Source organism: Haliotis asinina, chromosome 2, assembly GCF_037392515.1.
Source record: "Haliotis asinina isolate JCU_RB_2024 chromosome 2, JCU_Hal_asi_v2, whole genome shotgun sequence".
Classification (NCBI taxonomy): domain Eukaryota; kingdom Metazoa; phylum Mollusca; class Gastropoda; order Lepetellida; family Haliotidae; genus Haliotis; species Haliotis asinina.
This window is the reverse complement of record NC_090281.1, coordinates 84577410-84597582: the sequence shown is the minus strand read 5'-3', so window position 1 is coordinate 84597582 and position 20173 is coordinate 84577410. Positions and strand designations below refer to the sequence as shown.

Sequence of the window (20173 nt, the reverse complement as noted above, 5' to 3'; positions counted from 1 at the left end):
CTGACAATCCTAAATGTTATAAAGGCGTGTTCTATTCTGAATGCTCGATTCCACCTGCCATAAAGGTGTGTTCTGTTCTGGCGACATGATCCCTCGACATAAAGGTTTGTTCAGTTTAGGCAAAACAGTGCGCTGCTTCCCAAGACAGTTACAATAGTTTAACATCGCCACAACACCAAAACTCACCAAAGTCTTAGTGGGAGAGAGAAACAGTTATGCAGAATGTAACACAGCGAGTAGCAGCTAATGTAGATCAAGCGTTGATATTGATAATGTATACCCCAGTTAACGTTCGAGCACTTACGACCATCGCCAACACCGTATACCCCAGTTAACGTTCGAGCACTTACGACCATCGCCAACACCGTATACCCCAGTTAACGTTCGAGCACTTACGACCATCGCCAACACCGTATACCCCAGTTAACGTTCGAGCACTTACGACCATCGCCAACACCGTATACCCCAGTTAACGTTCGAGCACTTACGACCATCGCCAACACCGTATACCCCAGTTAACGTTCGAGCACTTACGACCATCGCCAACACCGTATACCCCAGTTAACGTTCGAGCACTTACGACCATCGCCAACACCGTATACCCCAGTTAACGTTCGAGCACTTACGACCATCGCCAACACCGTATACCCCAGTTAACGTTCGAGCACTTACGACCATCGCCAACACCGTATACCCCAGTTAACGTTCGAGCACTTACGACCATCGCCAACACCGTAGAATGCTCTAGCAGTCTTCCGGAAGTAACAAATAATCAAAACTCAAGGGGGGTAACTCTAAAGCACTTCCGGAAAGCCTGCTGCCAGACTAATGGGGAAAGCGATCGGTCGTCAAGCCGAAGACCGAGATTCGATTTCCCACATGGGTACAATGTGTGAAGCATATTTCGGATGTCCCACGCCGGGATATTGTCGGAATATTGCCTCAGGCGTCGTAGAAACATACTCACTTATTCGACTGTGAGGAGCAGGTGACCCAGACGTCTTATGCTTATGTACACGTATATACTAGTATATTCTTGTTCTCAATCACACAGGTGAACGCGTAAAAAGCAGTACCAGACTTGACTTACTCTTGTCCTTCACGAGGACCCGTAGCTCAAAGGGAGCTTAGCTTTCTCTCAACAAAAGGCAAAGTAGGCGGATTCTGTTGCATCACCATAACGTGTCGGGTTCATTTGGGAAGAATGCACGAATTGATGCCTGCCCAAGATGTTTACCTCTTTGGAGAAACCACACCAGACATGGCGGGGACAAACCTGGATACATTATCTGGGCCAACCTGGATTTGAACAGTCGCATTCTAACTAACCGAAGTTACTCCCCTTTACAGTGTGAGAGATGTTATTAAACAAGTTTTAGACCTTTGCTGACACGTTTTTATTAACTCACTGTACCAAAGATCTGTGTAAAGCCAAACCCTGCCGCACATTGGTCGTATGAAGCGACCCTTTAAAGGACAGGTCATTTGGTTCTTAACAGAAATTGAGATTTTACTTTAACTTGAATACAAAAGAAAACCGAAGCAATTTGAACCGTCATAAAAGGTTCACCAGGGCCAGGCTTAAACATGGGCTCTCGTCAACTTCCTTCTTGAGCCGAGCCAAGTCGAATGAGAACAAATCTGTCCAGTCTGTCCACAAAAACATAACCACCATTTTAGGTTAATATCCATTTTGTTTTCAAGTTGTTTTTCATATATTCCAACATGGGATAATACTTTGGTCCTTTGCATCCAAACAAATACTTAGTTTGCGTAAATATATCACAATCTTTTGTATGTGCACTCATAATATCAATATTTTTTTGTAATATAAAAATAATATCACTTATGTTTTTGGGAAGGCCCTGCCTTCTTCTGTTTGTCCTTAGTGTCAACAACTTTCCCGTTTTTTCTCGCGAGATCTGTAATTGTACTGAAGCCAGTATTCAAGATGGCGCCGCCGAGTTGTTTCGCCATCAACCTTTGAAGCTTTTTCCGAACACGGCCAACGTCTGTGTCTTCCATGTCGACGTTACGTTCTCGCGACATCATTATCGTCTTCGTCAACTTCCGTCGGTGTTGCTGGTGCCCAGCTGTTAATTCCCTGCAAGAAGATGGATGCTGCTTGAAATTTGTGAGTTGTGCGTAACCATGCCTTTCGACAGTCAATTTTGGTTTATGGGGCTTTGTGGTAAAATCACACTGAACACCTGGGTTCAATTCCCCACAGGGTACAATGTATGAAGCCCATTACTGGTGTCTATAACCGTGATATTGGTGAAATGTTGCTAAAACGGCGTAAAAACTCATCCACTCAATTTCGGTTTTGCGCGTCTTCAGACACTGGTTTACCTCACCTACCTTCAAGTATTTACATACTGGCTTCATTTTCCAAGAATTTTGCTTACTGCTATGGTTTGCTTACTGAACAACAGAGTAACAGCAGTTGAACTGAAGTGAGAGAGTGAGTTCAGTAGCAATATTCCAGCAATATCACGGGACATCAAAAATGGACTTCACACACTTTGTCCATGTGAGGAATCGGACCCGGGGCTTCAGCGCCTAAACCACTAGGCTACCCCACCGCTCGATGGTTTCATGTCTTACCCATAGTCAATCTCCCCGTCACCATCCTGATCCAGTTTCTCTACCAAGTGGTCCACGGCCTTCTCTGAGAGCGGTATGTTGCACTCCTGAAAGATTACAATGTTGAATGGTCTCATAGTCTCCAAACCACTTTATTTTCCCATTCCGCCCATCTCTTTCTTTAATGCGAAAGTCCCAAAGGAAGTCTATACTTTCCTTACGTTCCAATGTCACTTGGGTTCCTGTTCAGTTTATACTGTTAAAATGTAATATATGTCCATCATACAGAAAAGATATATATATTCATAGTTTAAGCGTCTGTTGGAATGATTGATACGTCAATAATGATTTAGCTGTATGGATTTTACTTCCGCCTTTCAGTATTATGTTGTCTCAAAGTACCTTCAGAACAAGATATCCGATCCATGTGATCTCCCCTTCTATAGCTGATGAAACTGATGCTAATAATATCCGAAAAACACAGTCCTTTTTTAACAAATGGCATCCGCCTCTCAAATACGTACGACAATAACATTTTCGTGTTTTGAAACACGGATCTAAATTGAAAAAAAAATGTCCAAAACAAGTGTGACTTTATCATTGCTTTTACGATTTTTGAAGACTGTATCATCCTCGAGAATCAACACGTCACTTTGAGCTTATCACCCACCAGTAAGCCGCATTTGATCTCCTTCCTCGTGAGCGTCTTGCTGTTGTCCTTGTCCATCATGCAGAAAAGGTCTGTTAACCTCAGTCCCAGCAGCTTGCCGAACTCCATCAAGATGAGGACTGGATTCTCGTCCACCAGGTCCATCTCATCATCCTCCCCCTCCATCGACTGGTCCCATACAGCACCGTACTTCATTTGCAAGGACCGCTGCTCCTGCATGTCTTGCAACATCGTCACGAACGGACCCTCCACGCATTGCGTCTGGAAAGTGGAAGGTAGACTTTGGTTTTCTTGTGTTAGCATTACCTCATGACTTGCTATCTGGCCTAAATTAGCGCTTTGTGGGTTGTTTGATCATTTGTTGTTTAACACCGCATTAAGCAATATGGCGGCGGTCTATAAATAATCCAGCCTGAACAGACAATTCACAGATCAATAGCATGAGCATCGACCCACGCCCGTGGGATACGATGACACGTGTCAACCAGGTCAGCGAGCCTGACCACCAAAGCCCGTTTGACGCCTCTTGCTACAACCATGGGTTGCTGAAGATCAGTTCAAATTGGTGTCAGTTTGGTCAACTGTGGTGCCAATAAACAAAGAATCATAATCGAACCGATGATTGTATCTAGGCACGACGCATAATATTACAGCATCTCCTATCGACTGGCCACCGACCCTTCTGTCAAACGTTAGGCTTCGTTCGTACTATGACTTGAGGGATGTTTGTGCTAATGTGTCTGATTTTATGAAAATGACTGGCATATGATAGAGAGCACATCAAGGATCATTTTCCTGCCATTATTAATCTTATGATTTATTATCATGTCTTTCATCGTGGATTAAAGGTCGCACTTAAGACAGACGTGTAACAACACGTACGTTCCTGAAGGAAAGTGAATTGAGGCGAATCTGGGTTTAGGACCAATGACCAGACACGCCTACGGGATTGAACTCTACATCCACAAGATGCGACCGTCATGTCACCTTTCGGGGTTCCCACTTCGGCAGAGGGATCACACTGAATGGTCAGTTTCTAGATGCAAATAACGGCAAACGCCGTTGTCGTACTATGCGTCCTCAGTGGCCACATCTCTCAGTTACCTCTTGTATGATCATTAAATATTGTAGAGCATGCTCACCCCGAGGTCCACGTAGTTCAATCCGGATGATTTTGTTTCTCGCAGTGCATTGAGAAGGAAGTAAGCTCCACTGGATGTGATGGGGTTGTCAGACAGCTGGAACGTACAATGTAAATTAGTAAACACTTATTTACAGAAAACGATGTGTTCTCTAGGATGTCTCACTACAACACGGTTACTAATGTTTGTGAGGACATCTTTGATGGACCTTTGTGGACCTGTCTGTGCATCTTTTGTAGATGTGCTGGTGAACATCTTTTGTGGACCTACCTGAACATCTTTTGTGTAAACGTTGTGGACCTATACTCACCCGTAGTTTCTGTAGTGTCTCGTTCTTCTTAAGCCCCTTCCAGAGTTCCTGGAGGCACTGTTTGTTGATCCTATTGGATGACAGGTTGATGTCCTCCAGAGTCGAGTTCTTCTCCAAGGCGTTAGCGAGCTCCTTACATCCGTCCAAATAGAAGCCGTTCCAGGATAAGTCCAGCACCTTCAGACCACTGTTGATCTAGAAGAACAATTTGTCATCCTCACAAAGACATATTTGCATGAAAAGGGCTGATTCTATGTTCATAGAACATCGTAGCATCCCTGATATTAAGGATCTGATGATTCATCTTCGACTGATCATAAAATATAGAAATAGTTAAGCTCAATGTTTACAACTGCTAAAATACTACGTTTAGCAAATATATACCACGATGACAAGAAAGTCGTAAAATGTAATGTTAATATCTGACATGCCCACTATGTTTTCCCACACGTTTTGGAGTAACTGCGGAAGCAGGGTAACCAGATACAATATTCCCATCGGTGTAGTTTGTCAACCTTTCTTGGAACTATTCATTCGGACCATAGCATTATCATTGTTTCTAGATTAGTTGTTATCTAGACCAATATTACTATTACCAAAGACGTGATCATTAGTTTAATTACAAGCATTTTCTTTATTGATTCTTCCGGTCGTAAAGATCTCCAGCCGAACTTGTAACAAACATAATTCAAAATTACCAATAATGTCTTGTTCCAGAAGTTAGATATATATCCTATCGGGAACGGCATTGTCCCCTTATTGACAGTATCGCTGCCTTAGTGGAGGGCTGATCTAACGGGGCCAGATATTTCTGGTCTGGCAGATACATTAATTATTTGCCAACGTGAATCAAGAGTCAGATATCTACTCACGCCAAGACCTTTAGCAATGGATGTCGCTCCTGACCGTCTCAGATGATTCCAACTCAAGTCCAAGTACTCTATCGTGTCATTCCACCCTGCAAAACGAATGAAGCCAATGAGAAACATTTAAAGCTCAAAATGCTTTGCCATATCCGCAATGAACTCTCAGACCAACGTCTTAGAGGGCTGGGTCCCGTTTCACAAAGCTCTCGTAAGCCAGCGTTACAGTATAGGAGGTACGGATGGTATGAGGAAAGTTACGAGATCTTAATCTTACGAGAGCTTTCCAACTCAAGTCCAAATACTCTATCGTGTCATTCCACCCTGCAAAACGAATGAAGCCAATGAGAAACATTTAAAGCTCAAAATGCTTTGCCATGTCCGCAATGAACTCTCAGACCAACGTCTTAGAGGGCTGGGTCCCGTTTCACAAAGCTCTCGTAGTCGATGTTACGGTATAGGAGGTACGGATGGTATGAAGAAAGTTACGAGATCTTAGGCTTACGAGAGCTTTGTGAGACTGGACCCTGTACGTGTACAAGATAATACATTCACGTGGATTTGTACAAGATAATACATTCACATGGATCTGTACAAGATAATACATTCACATAGATCTATACAAGATGATACATACAGGCTTTAATGCGGAAATAGTTTTTCATTGTCAAATATCACTAAATGCTATCTTTCATAGAGTGACTTTACAAATTAAAATTTTTAATGAGTAGCATAGCCCCGAGAAAAAACTGTGTTTTGTTTCCTTTTATAAAAATATAAATATCCTGTTTGATGAAATAAGAATATACTATTTTTTTCAAATGATGTTTTCACAACCATAGAAAAACTCTTCGAAACGTCGACCTCGCATTTTACGACTGATACCGCATTTAGTAACAAAGTTAATGATGAAAATTTATGCGTCACAGAGGATCGTAACCCGACAGAGTCATCTCGATCGGGTGTAATAGTGCACATAGTCCCATACGAGTTGTATCCCTTGTTGTAGTTCGTGTTTACGAGACACCATATAATATACACGAACATATATATATGTAAACGAAAAATATATTATATTAGTTTTACGTTATGTGAAACGACTGAATTTGAACTTATAGGTTTCACGCATCTCAAGACTGAATGATAACGGACAAGTATCTTCGGTTAGAGTTATCTTCCCCTGACATGGTCGCTCCCATGATTTTGTTTGTAAAGCGGTGCCCTGGTTGGAGTTAACAGGTTCATTGCATTTCATAGTACGAATGGTTGAACAAGAGTTGGATTTCATTCCAATGTTAAATATTGGACATCATTTCAATATTAAGCCGTATACCCTGGCATAACTGAACTACTGTTCAATGCCGCATTAAGCCCAACTCACTCCTCACTCACTCACTCACCAACCTATTAACTCACCAAGAGCATCGCCGATGGCGATACCGCCGATCTCACAGAAGCAGTTGTGGCTCAGTTTCAATTCTTTAAGGTTCTGTGAGTCCTGTAATAGAAACAACTAAATGTTATAAATAGCAAACTGAGCGTAGCCATAAGCACCGACGCGGTGTAAAGTCTTTTGTCAGAGTTGGGCAAGAACAGCACACGCTTGAAAATTACATACATTATCAAAATGTGACATTTCTGAAAACAGTCGCCCAAACACTGCCGAGTTAAGGACTAAAACACAACTGTGACACCCAGCTTTATCACCATAGAGTAATCTTTTCTTGTTTGTTTCAGTTCTAGCGACCCTCAAATATGTGTATAGTTTCCAGATTGAAGGGGTTCATTGTGTGGTTAAACAGTACCTCTATAAGATTGGAGAACAACGCTCCGTCATATTCTTGTAGGTTGTTTCCTGAAAACAAACAGAGCAATATCATACTCTATCGGGACTTAATACTTCAAAAGGCAATGGATTCATCTATTTTTTTAGTTTGTAATTCATGTAACGCAGAAACACAATCGAGATTCGAACTCAACCGAAGTCAACCTACCTGAGATGTGATAATTGTTGGATTTGACGTTAAGATATGTTTTACATCATTCCAAGTTGTTGCATGTGACTGACGTTAAGATATGTTTTACATCATTCCAAGTTGTTGCATGTGACTGACATTAAGATATGTTTTACATCATTCCAAGTTGTTGCATGTGACTGACGTTAAGATATGTTTTACATCATTCCAAGTTGTTGCATGTGACTGACGTTAAGATCACAGGGGCTTGTATCGCTTTGAAACGGCGTTCGAAAGACATATAGACATATAGATGTATAGACCCTACCCTAGTACTATATTTATAGTACTAGGGTAGGTCTATACATCTATATGTCTTTCGAACGCCGTTTCAAAGCGATACAAGCCCCTGTGTGTTCCACACCATGGCTTTTGATATTAGATATGCATATGAATTATATATCACCGTAAGGTTAATGTTCTGTTTGGGGTTCTCATTATTGAGGTAACGTAAAGGCAGTTAACAGGTATGTCTTCGACTTAATGTCCGTGTTATGTTTAGGAACATCACAGGTCAGACATCGGTCCCAGGTGTAAAGAAAACTTAACAGATGCAAACGGGTTGCAACGACCAGATAGCACTAATGCTGAGCTAATTGGCATTTTCGTCACAAGCCGCTAAGACCCTCGGAACTATTTTGTATCGTCTTATGTTCAGTCGCATTAATCAATTTTATCAAAACAAATTCCCCCCAACACACACCACCACCGCAATTTTCAACACAATCTGTTTACTATACATTATGAATGCGGATGGAGTCAGTAACTGAAATGTAATATACCTGGATTGTGCGTGTGTCTGCCACATATAATCACCATCAACAGGTGATATCTGCTTGTAATTAACCTGGGGACGCGAACGGAATTGCAAAACAAACTGCCCGTACACAAATACATTTAAGATATTTTATTCATAATTTGGCCTTATCCGAATGGAATGCCAGTGAACGAAATCGTCACTAGAACACTGGATATTTAATGTTAAGGTCCGATTTGTGTTCAAATTGACAGCCTATATTATCGTTTGAACCAACAATGCTTCGACACTGAATTCACATCAAACCAGGCCTGAATACTGTGACTTGTTTCTGCACTCCCTCAGGAAATAATCACCATGACGTCACGATCTCGACTTTCCGTAATATATTCCAAAAGGGCACCGTTGTTCAAACGTGATAGACTCATAGACGGAGCCCGGTTAAGTCTTACCATAACGTGAAATGAGACGACCACTTGTATATTAATATGTTATGTGTCATTATATTGGTTCTAATGATAGTTCACGCAGCAGCCTCCGGATTAGAATTGATCTTCATCAACCCATGCTTGTCGTAAGGGGCGACTAACGGGATTGGGTGGTCAGACTCCTTGGTTGACACGTCATCGGCCTCCACCTGCGCCGGTCGATGCTCTTGCTGTTGATCACTTGAATGGATGGTCCAGACTCGATTATTAACAGATTGTCGCCATATTGCTGGAATGTTGTTCTGTGCAACTCACTAAACTCGCTCACGCGTCAACCTCAGTGATTCATTCGTGACCACGGTTTTTATTCCGCAGAAAATAGTTTGTAGGTTGCGGAACGGGGCGAGTGATGAGGAACGTGCACTTCCTGGTGCGCATGGGCAGAGGCTTTAATCATGGATAATAAATGAATGAATAATATATGTCAGCTACATATGGGAGAAAATCCCGAAGCTCTGCAGGTCTTCTATCACTTGGTAAAACTCACGAACACGAATAAGATTCTAACAACGTAGGACACGAAAGACTATACGAGTAATGCATACCTGACATGTCCAGCTTGATGACGTTGTCCAGATCGTGCATGACCTTCACAATGGCCTTGACCCCTTCGGACCTCAGGTCGTTGTGGGCCAGACTCTGCAAGTATGAAAGCGTGGGATGGGACTCAGTAAACAATATAATAGCAAGGTAGTGGACACCAGGAATGGCCCTCACACATTGTACTCATGCGGAGAATGGAACCTGGATGCCGTTGGTGAAAAGAACCTTAGTGCTAAGACTACCTTACATCTAAGTTCAGGTATGAGAGTTACGGTCACCTTTGCTCTAACATCGCTTTGTACAAGAACACCTTGTGCCCTCGTCGTTTCCAGCGAACACTTCGCCTGAAATGTTAACCCAGCTCCCCTGACCTGCTAGATCAAAGCATTTTAACTTTGTATGTGAGGTTCCTCAAAATTTAAGTAAGCGTTTAACGCCGCTCTTAGCAATATTTCCAGCAATATTACGTCGGGAGACACCAGAAAAGGGCTTTACATACTGTGCCCAGATAAAGAGTAGAACCCGGGCCTTCGACGTGACGAGCTAACGCTTTAACCACTAGGCTACCTCCTCCTCCCCCCAAATATAAGTATGCTATAGGAGTGTATTGTTAAAACCAAAGGGCATATGACGACAATCAATTGATTATAAACGGGAAGGATCTATAGGTTTGAAATCACGACCAGTTCACTTCCACAGCGCAATGTGGCTGAGCATTCCTACCCCTCTGATATGATGAACATTGCGACATCTATTCACCCAAGTGCACTAATTGGCGTGAGGGTCTTCCCTTGAGAAATCATTTCTCCTGATTTCATATCTATTAGTAATCAAGGACGCAAAATCGGTACTATACATTTCATTAACATTGAAGGATACATACGAACAATGGATTATATTTTCATTTTCATGCATAAAAAAGGCCAAATAGTTGGCCGGAATCGTTTCTGGAGATCTACTACAATAGTGAAGTATATTGTGAACTTGGACAAAGGCAAATTTACAATTAGAGTCCATGGGCCTAAAACTAATAAGAGAGTAAAGTATACAATGCATACCAAACTTAGACGTAGACTAAGTTCTTTTCTACTTTTTGTACTTTTTCGTAGAAACAAAAACTTTAAAGAGTAAAATTTTGGCCTGTAAACTACCAATTCCGTAAAAATATTTCTGAAAGAATCTGTGAAAGCGTCGGTTCTGACCAGTTCCGTGATGAAACTGTTCTCTGTGAGCATCTCGGCGATATATCCCGCCCCCTTCACTCCTATTGCGTTGTCTTCAAGGTCGAGGCTCTGGACGGTGGAATTCTCCTAAAGAACACGAAAGGACATTTCCCGAAAAATACACTTTTACTGATTCGATAGTGACACATATCTGAAAAACAAACATCGGTTGAGAAAACTTGAAAAGACCAAAAATGCTCAGTGTGAGAGGTCGACATCGTAACCACTCGGTTATGCGACCCCTGCTTCGCAGCTGCAGATTGTTTTTCGGCAAAGCAGTCTAAACGTAATTCATGATATCTAGGTACGCACATGTCCCTTCAAACGTAAAGTAAGACATGTACTTCATCACAATTCTCTCAAGCCACAACGTCGTTGTCAGGATTACTTACAACGAGTGATATTGCGCATGCCTTTACTCCTTCCGGTCCCAGCAGGTGGTGCTTGAGGTCCATCTTCTCCTCCGCTAGGTGGCGGAATACGTAGTTGGTAGGAGTGATCCTCATCGCCTTGCACGTGCGCAGGTACATTTTCTGACTGTGGGTTCCAGCAATACTCTGAGGTCGGCGTGGCGAGTCTGCCTCGTCATCTGGAGCCACATGAGGATATGGAGAGGTGACATTGCCAGTATGGTCTATACACTTATCTGCGTGGTATAACGGCATCACAATAGCTAACTGCAATTCTAAGGATACCCCTGAACATCCATGTTAAAGGTAATCTTCAGTAACCCATGCTCATCACATGAGACGAGTAACGGAATAGGGCGGTAAGGCTTAAGGACTTGTTGATGCATGTTATCGTAATCCTGTTGCATAGCTCGATGCCCACTGCCAATTCGATATTAATCACAGCCGTTTCTGGTTCAAGCATGCAGTCCTAATATAGCTAGAATAATGATGAGTGCATTAACAACAAAACAACATAAAAACCCTAAAAATGCACACAAAAAGCAATGAAAGTGATATACCACACAACCACATATATTACCAGAAGATGACCACATCAGATCAAACGCTGCATCATCAGACATGCTGAAGGACTGCGATGAACCCTGAATTCTAGTAGACAAGCTTAGATACTGGAATTGCCCTGTATTTTCTTTCAAACGGCAGCCTATATGAGTCCATACCATTACCGACCTGACATTGGCATGTGAACACAGGACTACTTAGTGCAAAGAGTCTCCAGCCAGCGTGTTGAAAGCCAATACATAAATAAACCATACGTTGGTTAACTTTCTTTTCTAAGTATTGCTTTCACTTCATCGACTTATCTTAGTTTGTGCATTTTACGCATTGTGATTTGCACCGGACAAAGGTTAAAAGCAGTAGCGCCTGACCGTTGAATTTCAGATACTTATAATAAGTATTTCCTGCAGTGACTGGTGAGTTTACGTGAGTGAGTGAGTTGGACTTAACGCCGCAGTTTGAAGAGGGAATAAATCCCCATGTGATAGATTGTTATGCCCTGATTCCAACCTACAAACATGGGGATGATGCTAACAGGCCTGGAGGCAATTGCGACGAGCCGATTTCTGGTGTACCAAAGGGACGCAACTCTGAAGAGCTCATAACGATAACACAGTACTACCATTCATTTATATACAGCATGAAGTAAGGGGTATGCTGAAAAGTGTGGTCTAATCTCTATGTATTCATACACAGAGTTTGTTTTTGGTGAAGAAAAGCAGTACTCTCTTATTCTACAGATAAATCTTATTATAGGCGAAGAAAATAGACAATAAAGTTCAAGATAGAAAACAATTAAAAATAATCTTTTTATGTTGTCCTCTAGTCTGTCGTACAGACCCTGAAACCAATTTATCCAAGAAAACCGATGCAAGTCTAGAAAATGTGGCAAGTCTAGATTCCCCTACCCAAATGTTGTGTAAATTACGAATCAGTAGTAGTTAGTGAATGAGTGAGTGAGTGAGATGCTTTTAAGAATTTCAACATAATTGATATACAACTGTAGTTTAAAGTTTAAACATATTTTATTCACAATGTGAAAGGACCGGGGACAAGTTATTTCAACTTATAAAACCCCTCTCCAATATCAGTCTTAGGACTGTTAAGATATTATTATTGAAAGTGCTATTTCCATGTATGTTTAAGAACTATAAACACGGTTATAGTGATATACCATGAGTTTTACATCTATAAAAACTGTCATGGCCATAATTTTGTAAATTAACCAACCATCTTGATCAAAGAAGTCGTCCGGCAAGTCCTTGTCCAGATCAAAGAAGGTGCAGTCCGTGGCAGTCGTGATGCTGTTGATGGACTCGCACCCCTCACTCTCAGCACGTGACTCAAGACGTCGCCGTCGACGCGTCACAACGCCGCTCTTTGCGCGTCGCACTGGGGCGCTCTTGACGCGGTAACGCGCCGTTAGTTGATAGGAGTTGGCCGTCATGGGCCTTTTTATCAGGTTCCATATGTCGAACTGGAAGAGAAACAACTGTGATTTCATATAGGACTACACTGATTTATGAAATGTGTGCATATCGTTTATATATTACCTGGACCATACATTAATGCGCTGCAAGTGGCTGTGCCGATGTGTTTTCCTTCTGATTGGGTTTTTCAGCATCATACCTCTGTTTGTTGTGAACTTACTCATATGAACAGCAGAGGAACACAGTTGGACTTCTCCGAAGTGTCAATTCAAAATGCAGTGTTGCGTCCCTTGGGCATATGTTTCGTCCCAGTTATGTTTCTAGGTTTGACAGCAAAATATACATCCTGTTGTACACGTCTGCATCACTTAATACCTTACTCCAAACTTGAGAGGGACGCCGAAATACAATCCATTTTATTAGAATGATTTAAAAAGCAACGTTAGACACAACTCGGGCTGTACAGCTGACATGACTTCTTTAAATGATAAATCCATTTGAGTCAGTCGAGCATCATTGTGTCGAACTCTGATAACTCGATATCTCGGTTGTCTCGACATTACATCTTGGTCCTACACAAATCCTACACAATTTATCATTATCATCTTTTGTTTTCTTTCATGGTGATATGCGATGATATACCTGGTCGAATGTCTCGAAGTTCGAATAACTCGATATTTTTTGTTGGTTCTATGGATATCGAGATAACGGTGCTCGACTGTAATAACTTACGCTGTTATCTGTGTTCAGTCATATGCGAAATGTATGTATCTCAGAATGTTAAACAAAACAACTAAAGTATTCTAAAATACAAATGCATTAAGTAACAATGTATTTTTTGTAAAATAAAACTACCTACAAAATTGAATTCTAAACTGATGAAATAAAAGTGGACAAACCTGTCTCTTGCAGATGAATCACCGCTTTAAATGATAATTCCTCTATTATTGATTGATCAGATACCTTATCAACGAAGATCACTCAATGTTTAAATACCCAGTCACCATCTTGTAAAGGTTACAGATTGTCCAGCTTGATATCTGTACTTGGCATGCAAAATACAGTGACAATATACCCAAACGCACTTGTTATTTGGGAGTAGATCGGTGATAAATATCACAGGATTAGTTCGTTACGGGATACTGAAGGAATACGTTTCGTGACTGGTTGTTGACCCTTGGAGTGACAGTCAATGCTCGCGAGACTCTGTGTGGTAATGACGTCATGAAATTAACACTTGGTAAAGTGATAGCAACATGATTGACTTATCGGGCCAGGAGATATATACCTACAGTCACGTGTCTCCTGTAAACGTTACAAACGTTTGTTTGTGAGGTGTGAATCGATGACTTATCTAAATCCAAGACCCTATAGAGGATATGACTATTGATACTGAGGTAAGATAACTAAAGTCAGGTGAGTTGATCACACTGAGGCGATACAAATACTTTGAAATGTCAATCGTGATTAATTGAGATATATCCCTGTAGGATAAATACCAGATATGTTTATGTTATAGTTTTATAATGTGTCCGGTTACATCTCAAACAGTCCTAGTTAAAGCAGCGCATGTCTAAATATTGGCACGAGTCATAGCATCGCTTAAACGCGCCACAGTTTGCAACGTATGTCCCTTGGGCGTTCAAGGAAGCTAAGAGGGTTCGATTGTGTTAGGCAGCACCAGGCTGGTACTCCTGGGTTGCACCTAAGTGGGGAAGGTCCAAAACGTGCATGACTTGGGGCTTTTCTCCCACAATACATTGCACAATGCCAAAACTGTTAAACCCAACTTACTCACTCAAACGTTGACGCAGCAGTTTGGTAAATCACTGAAGTTCATTTGACCGTTAGCTAACAACCACCCGCGACGGGTTACGGACTGTGTTAATACATGAATGTAGGGTTGTACCGTGGTACAGGTACCAGATGTATCTATAACAGGATCTTGTATTAGTTTCGTTAGGCTCATGGTTATCTCTTTAGTTTACTAGCACGACAATCCAATATAGTTAAAATAATTTGAAGAGATAATATAAGAATTCGCATTACTGCCTTCACACAAATAGAAAAAATATAGTTAGTGTTATAAGGACGGGATGTTCACAAACTTATATATTTTTTTTTCTGAAACTATACATCTGACTTGACTAGTTGCAAATATATCAAATATTATAGTTACAACTTATGTCCGAATTTAAAATATATGATAGAAATAGACGTATATATTTACAAAGAGAGTGAAAGAAAAAATTAGAAATCATAGATCTAATTATAGGGAGGAAATAGAATAAAATCAGACGCATTTATGCGTTATCCTATTGTCGTTGCTTCTGAGTCTTTCAGGCATAATTTTTAAACAGATTGTCAGTAAATATGTCCTTGTGCCCGAAACCCTCGGCCAGAGACCGTTTCAAAACAGATAATTACAGACTTTCAAAACAGATAATTACAGACTTTCAAAACAGATAATTACAGACTTTAGATATGTTAGTGCTATGCATGTCGTACGTAGAAAGAACAAAATTTGTCCTTCTATTCGAAACGTACTGCCCGAAACAATACCTGCCCCCGAAAGTCATAGGAATAAGATTTTCTATACCCCTGGACCTGATCGAAGTAAACAACGTACAGTGAACCATGCAGCATGTCGATTTCCATAATCTTATATATATCTCTTAAATTCCATCATAAATTCACTCGATGTCATTGTCTATAAGAAAGGAGTATTCCCCATCAAAACAAATATGCATACACGAATCGTTTCCCAGTTAGAATCCAGTCATGCACAAAATTAATATCTCCCCATGTATGTTTTGACAAGTTCTTCACATCCCACTCATGCAATTTCGATGTGAGAAATCCGGGGGTCAGTCTGTAGTATACCGGCCACTCACAAGGGGATTTGTCGGTTGACTGGCAAATCTTCTAACGACGAATTCGGACACAAAGGAACTTAGTTTCTGGAAGCTATTACACGATTAGGTAGGCACCACTAGGACAGGTGCTTTTAGCGTTGACGTGTACAATGTCGAGGCTTAAGGCCGACAGAAGAACGGCCCGTTACACGCGTTAAAGGATATATAGCACCGGCTTGGTAGAAAGCACTGCAGCGGCGTGTTGGAATGAAATTAGGATATTCGGCCTGGGGATATTTATTCAGCGGTTTATGATCATGTGACAAAGATATTAACTTCCTTATAACAACTTACACAAAAACCGCTGATACATACTGACAAGACGTAGCTTGAGTGACAGAATATATCGAACTTAGTCAGGCTATTATACGATAACCTCATATTTATACACCTATAATGCGCAATATTCACAGCTAGATCTCATCCTACCGGATACCCATTCATCGCCAGCTCAGAACACAGCCCAATCTGCTCGTGAGATACATCAATCTCATCCTATCGGGTACCCATGAATTGTCAATTTTCGAACAACGTCTCAGAGGAGAGGTTTCCCAAATATGACTTTTGTTACACATGCTTTAGTAAGGGTCAGGATTTACATGAACTTTGTAAGCATCTCAAAATTTGTTTTGGATCGATGGGATGGTGAAATAGGAGACGATTTATTAGGAAGTACAGTTTACTCATATAAGCCCTGGGGATTATGTATATTGCTTCTCAAAGCGATAATCTTCACCGTGGTCGTCGTCGTTATAGCGTTCACTTGGGTTTCATCGGATAGACTAAGAGACCTGCGCCGTGATATTGCTGGATTATTGTCACAAGATGGGCGTAAGAACATATTACCACATTCAGGATACAAATTAATGGGTCTTAAGAAAGATACTGAAGAAAAACAACTGTGACTGTAGGTATTGTCTGACATGTCATAAGCAACTATCAACACCGTGTCACCCTCCCACACTATACACGTCAATCAACGCCTTCGACACGAACACTTCCACAAAAGAATGTCAACTATTCCTTAAACACAAAAACCTACCTGCACATCTAGATAGTCAAGACATAAAGACTCCATTTGACAGATGCGGTTGCTAATGAGCGCGTACCGTGCTGATAGTGAAATGTACACCAACTCGACCTTCCCCTGTCGGTTTCTGTTTACTAATTGCCAATTTCAAATTCTTCTACTAGTAGCCTTGTTTTCTTCCTTTGCGCGTTTGTCTAAACGTTGTCACGACAACTGTGCTACTCATCTTTCAAATACACCACAAAGACGTGCTCCAGCCGAGACCAGTCCCGGTCACGCTTAATAAGGTAATTTTTTTTATCTAATCAGTTCAGGGTTATGAAATATTCATGCAATCGGTGTAGATGCTATATTATAACATACAAGTTAATTTTGTAATCTGATATGGCTGTCCAGTCGATGTATTTGTTTGACATGGAGATTACATGTAACGTGTTTCTTGCCGTATCATTTCTCGGTCAGCTACCCGTATGGTCAGTTGTGGGATATACCCATGAATGACCACCCATGTCCATGTTGCAAGATGCCCGGTGGGTGGGTGGGTGTAGCCTGCGTTCTGGTAGAGTCACAGTCATATTTTTTCGTTGATGAAATCGCTTGTTTTTAAATTATTTATATTATGATAAACGTAAGAATCTCTAGAATGACCTTATCGATTTTCCATCACCAACAAAGGCGATAAAAGTAACTAAGCTTTAGTCGGTAAGAAGTAGTTTGGTTTTAACCAGCCATATTTTATAGGTTACTTATATTCTAGGTAAATGTCATACTTGGTCAAAAGGCACATCGTGTCGAGCATGTATTTATATATTTTGATTCAGAACTATTTCTCAGTAACCCGTATGTCTGGCAACTAACGAGGACGGGTGGTTAGGCTCGCTGACTTAATTGAAGACGTCATCATATCTCAAACGCGTAGATCGATGCTCATGGTGCCAGTCACATGTTCGTCTGGTTCAGACTCAATTAGGATATAGCAAAAGCATTACTGAGTTTGCGTTTAACAAAAATATCCCCCCGAACATATATATCCTATACATGTTCCTTACCTTAGACCGGGGTGTAGTGTCAGGGTTCACTGATCCATAGGATCGGGCGCTCTCTGTTGCTGACGTCATACTTGTTTGTTTTCGTCAAATAACACCCACACCATTGTCATCCTCACGATTGCGGACACATTGTATCATACACGTTCACCAGCCAATACTGACCATAGGCCAACCTTCACGCTGACCGGGTGAATTACAATCTGCGGCATAAACAAGACGTCATTCATGACGGATGGCATCCAATTCCAGAATTCAAATCAATTGCAACACGATGCCAAATAACAAATTTCACAAAGTCACATGTCACGAAACTGTTCTGAGGTGTGAAACTTTATGTCCAAATGCGACAAAGAGCCCACGTAAGAGTTTTGGTCCACTTTACCCAACGGTCAACACAATACTAACTGCTCCCTCTGCCAAGTTCCACGATATTCTAATTCCTGAGACCCTATCAGTCAAGGTCCACTGAGTTTACCTATAGTCTGTAGCCTTCATGTAAATACCGTGCCCGCCTTGTAGTTAGAGCCAGCAGACACGCACACCGACACTCGAGCTTGCAGTATTGTCTGTACAACTTGATTGATATGAGCCGTAACTGTGTCCTTAATTAAACCATAGCCATGATCTGATTGGGATCCATCCCATTGTATAATGGCCGTGTACAACGTGAGTTGTGAAACACACCATGACGACGGGGCAGGTTGGGGGTCACCGTGCTTATATTTTCATACGCGTTTATTTTTGTGCATCCCTAATCAGGGCTCGATGTGTAAAACAAGGCGTCCCGTATGCTGATTATTGTATTCATATAGGTAAGGTGGGGTAATCCAGAATGTTATGCAATGATAGAAATCCTTTATTCAAATATTAGGGCCAAGTAAGGAACCACGGTGTAATGCACGCTGCTCTGTAAGCTATTGTATTAAGGTAATCGGTCGATGAGGTATATGCTAATCTCTCATAATCAAGTCATTGTTCTCGTAAAAGGGCAATGGTTGTGTTCATTTATACGCAAGGGTTCTGATGATACATAACGTTTTGGATTACCTATTTTATATGATTACTGTCATTGTAGGTTATAATCACCACATTGCTTTTTTTTTTGGTTCTCGTGATTATATGATAATGATTATATGACATCACTTAAGATTAATAACTGCCAGTCAATTAAAAAAGAATTTCAAATTTCCACGTCATTTTGTTGAAGTTACAACCTAAATGGTAGATTGGTCTCTGTGTTATATTTGTCTGTGTCACAAGAAGCACAATATGCGTTTCATCCCTAAGTTCTTTATTGACCATCTCCTCACATACGAGTAATTCAAACCTTCTGTGTCATCACTCCGGAAAGACTATCCCGCAGTCAACTGAAAGGCAATACGTGACGGTTCGATAGTGATGTCGTCAGGTCAGCACCTCGGTGGGTAGAACCAGGTAAACATTGTGTGCATGTTGTTTTACGCCACAGAATGAAATATTTTAGTTGTATGGCTGTGACATGTATAAAATCGAGCCTGGACCAGATAGACCAGGGCACAAATTCTCGAACGTTTCGCAGCTAAGACAGTTAACAGTTAACTAGTTAGGATAGGAGTTATGACATCCTACTGTTAAGAAGCGATTCTCGAAGCGATCTTATCCTTGTCCTAAGTTGAGTAACACATCTTAGCTAGGATAGCGAGCTCTTCAGTAGGTGAGATAGAAAAGAACTTTCATTAAGTTCACCTAAATATTATCTATAATTCATTGTATGAAAAACAGATATGCAAGGGCAGCTACAATCTCGCTTACAAGACAAATGGTGAGACTAGAAATCAAAGTAAAAGGTTTGAAAGTGGTGAAATTCAGCATTTGGTGGACTTACTTGATTTAGAAGAAATTGTAATTAATTATATTTATAATCAAAATTCATACATTGTATCCAGAAAAATAGAGTGAACTTGTACTCGAATAGATCTAAGATATTTTATCAGATCTAAGTATTTTTACATGTTAACATATTCGCTATTTTCATCACATCAAATTCATTTATTACACTAGGACATAACATTTCTCGTTAGATTTTGAAAGTCTGCCAAAGAGAATTAAGACGTGCGAAAATAGTTTGATTTGATTTTCTTAATGATTATCATGACTTGAACTTTCATTATGCGCCATAGCACAAAGTGAAAATTCACTTAG

General features: G+C 40.9%; 1 protein-coding gene across 1 annotated transcript; it reads right to left on the bottom strand.

The window, feature by feature from the left end:
* Positions 1 to 1706: 1706 nt before the first annotated feature.
* Positions 1707 to 18061, bottom strand: LOC137272063 (leucine-rich repeat-containing protein 74A-like). Its single transcript, XM_067804431.1, has 13 exons — positions 17993 to 18061; positions 12799 to 13045; positions 10990 to 11186; positions 10577 to 10684; positions 9377 to 9470; positions 7377 to 7426; positions 6988 to 7069; positions 5581 to 5666; positions 4709 to 4903; positions 4399 to 4494; positions 3257 to 3517; positions 2608 to 2693; positions 1707 to 2104 (listed from the first exon to the last, which is right to left on the bottom strand). Exons 1-13 carry the CDS (start codon positions 18059 to 18061, stop codon positions 1843 to 1845), a joined length of 1833 nt encoding a protein of 610 aa, XP_067660532.1. The 3' UTR covers positions 1707 to 1842.
* Between the last annotated feature and the right edge of the window lie 2112 nt (positions 18062 to 20173).

Excerpts from the sequence above, each read along its gene's own strand:
- LOC137272063 (XM_067804431.1), bottom strand. The coding sequence starts at position 18,061 with ATGACGTCAGCAACAGAGAGCGCCCGATCCTATGGATCAGTGAACCCT. Across the intron at positions 9,471-10,576 it reads ACAGTTTCATCACGGAACTG|AGTCTGGCCCACAACGACCT; the intron begins GTCAGAACCGAC and ends TCATACTTGCAG. Across the intron at positions 2,694-3,256 it reads AGATCAAATGCGGCTTACTG|GAGTGCAACATACCGCTCTC; the intron begins GTGGGTGATAAG and ends GTAATCTTTCAG.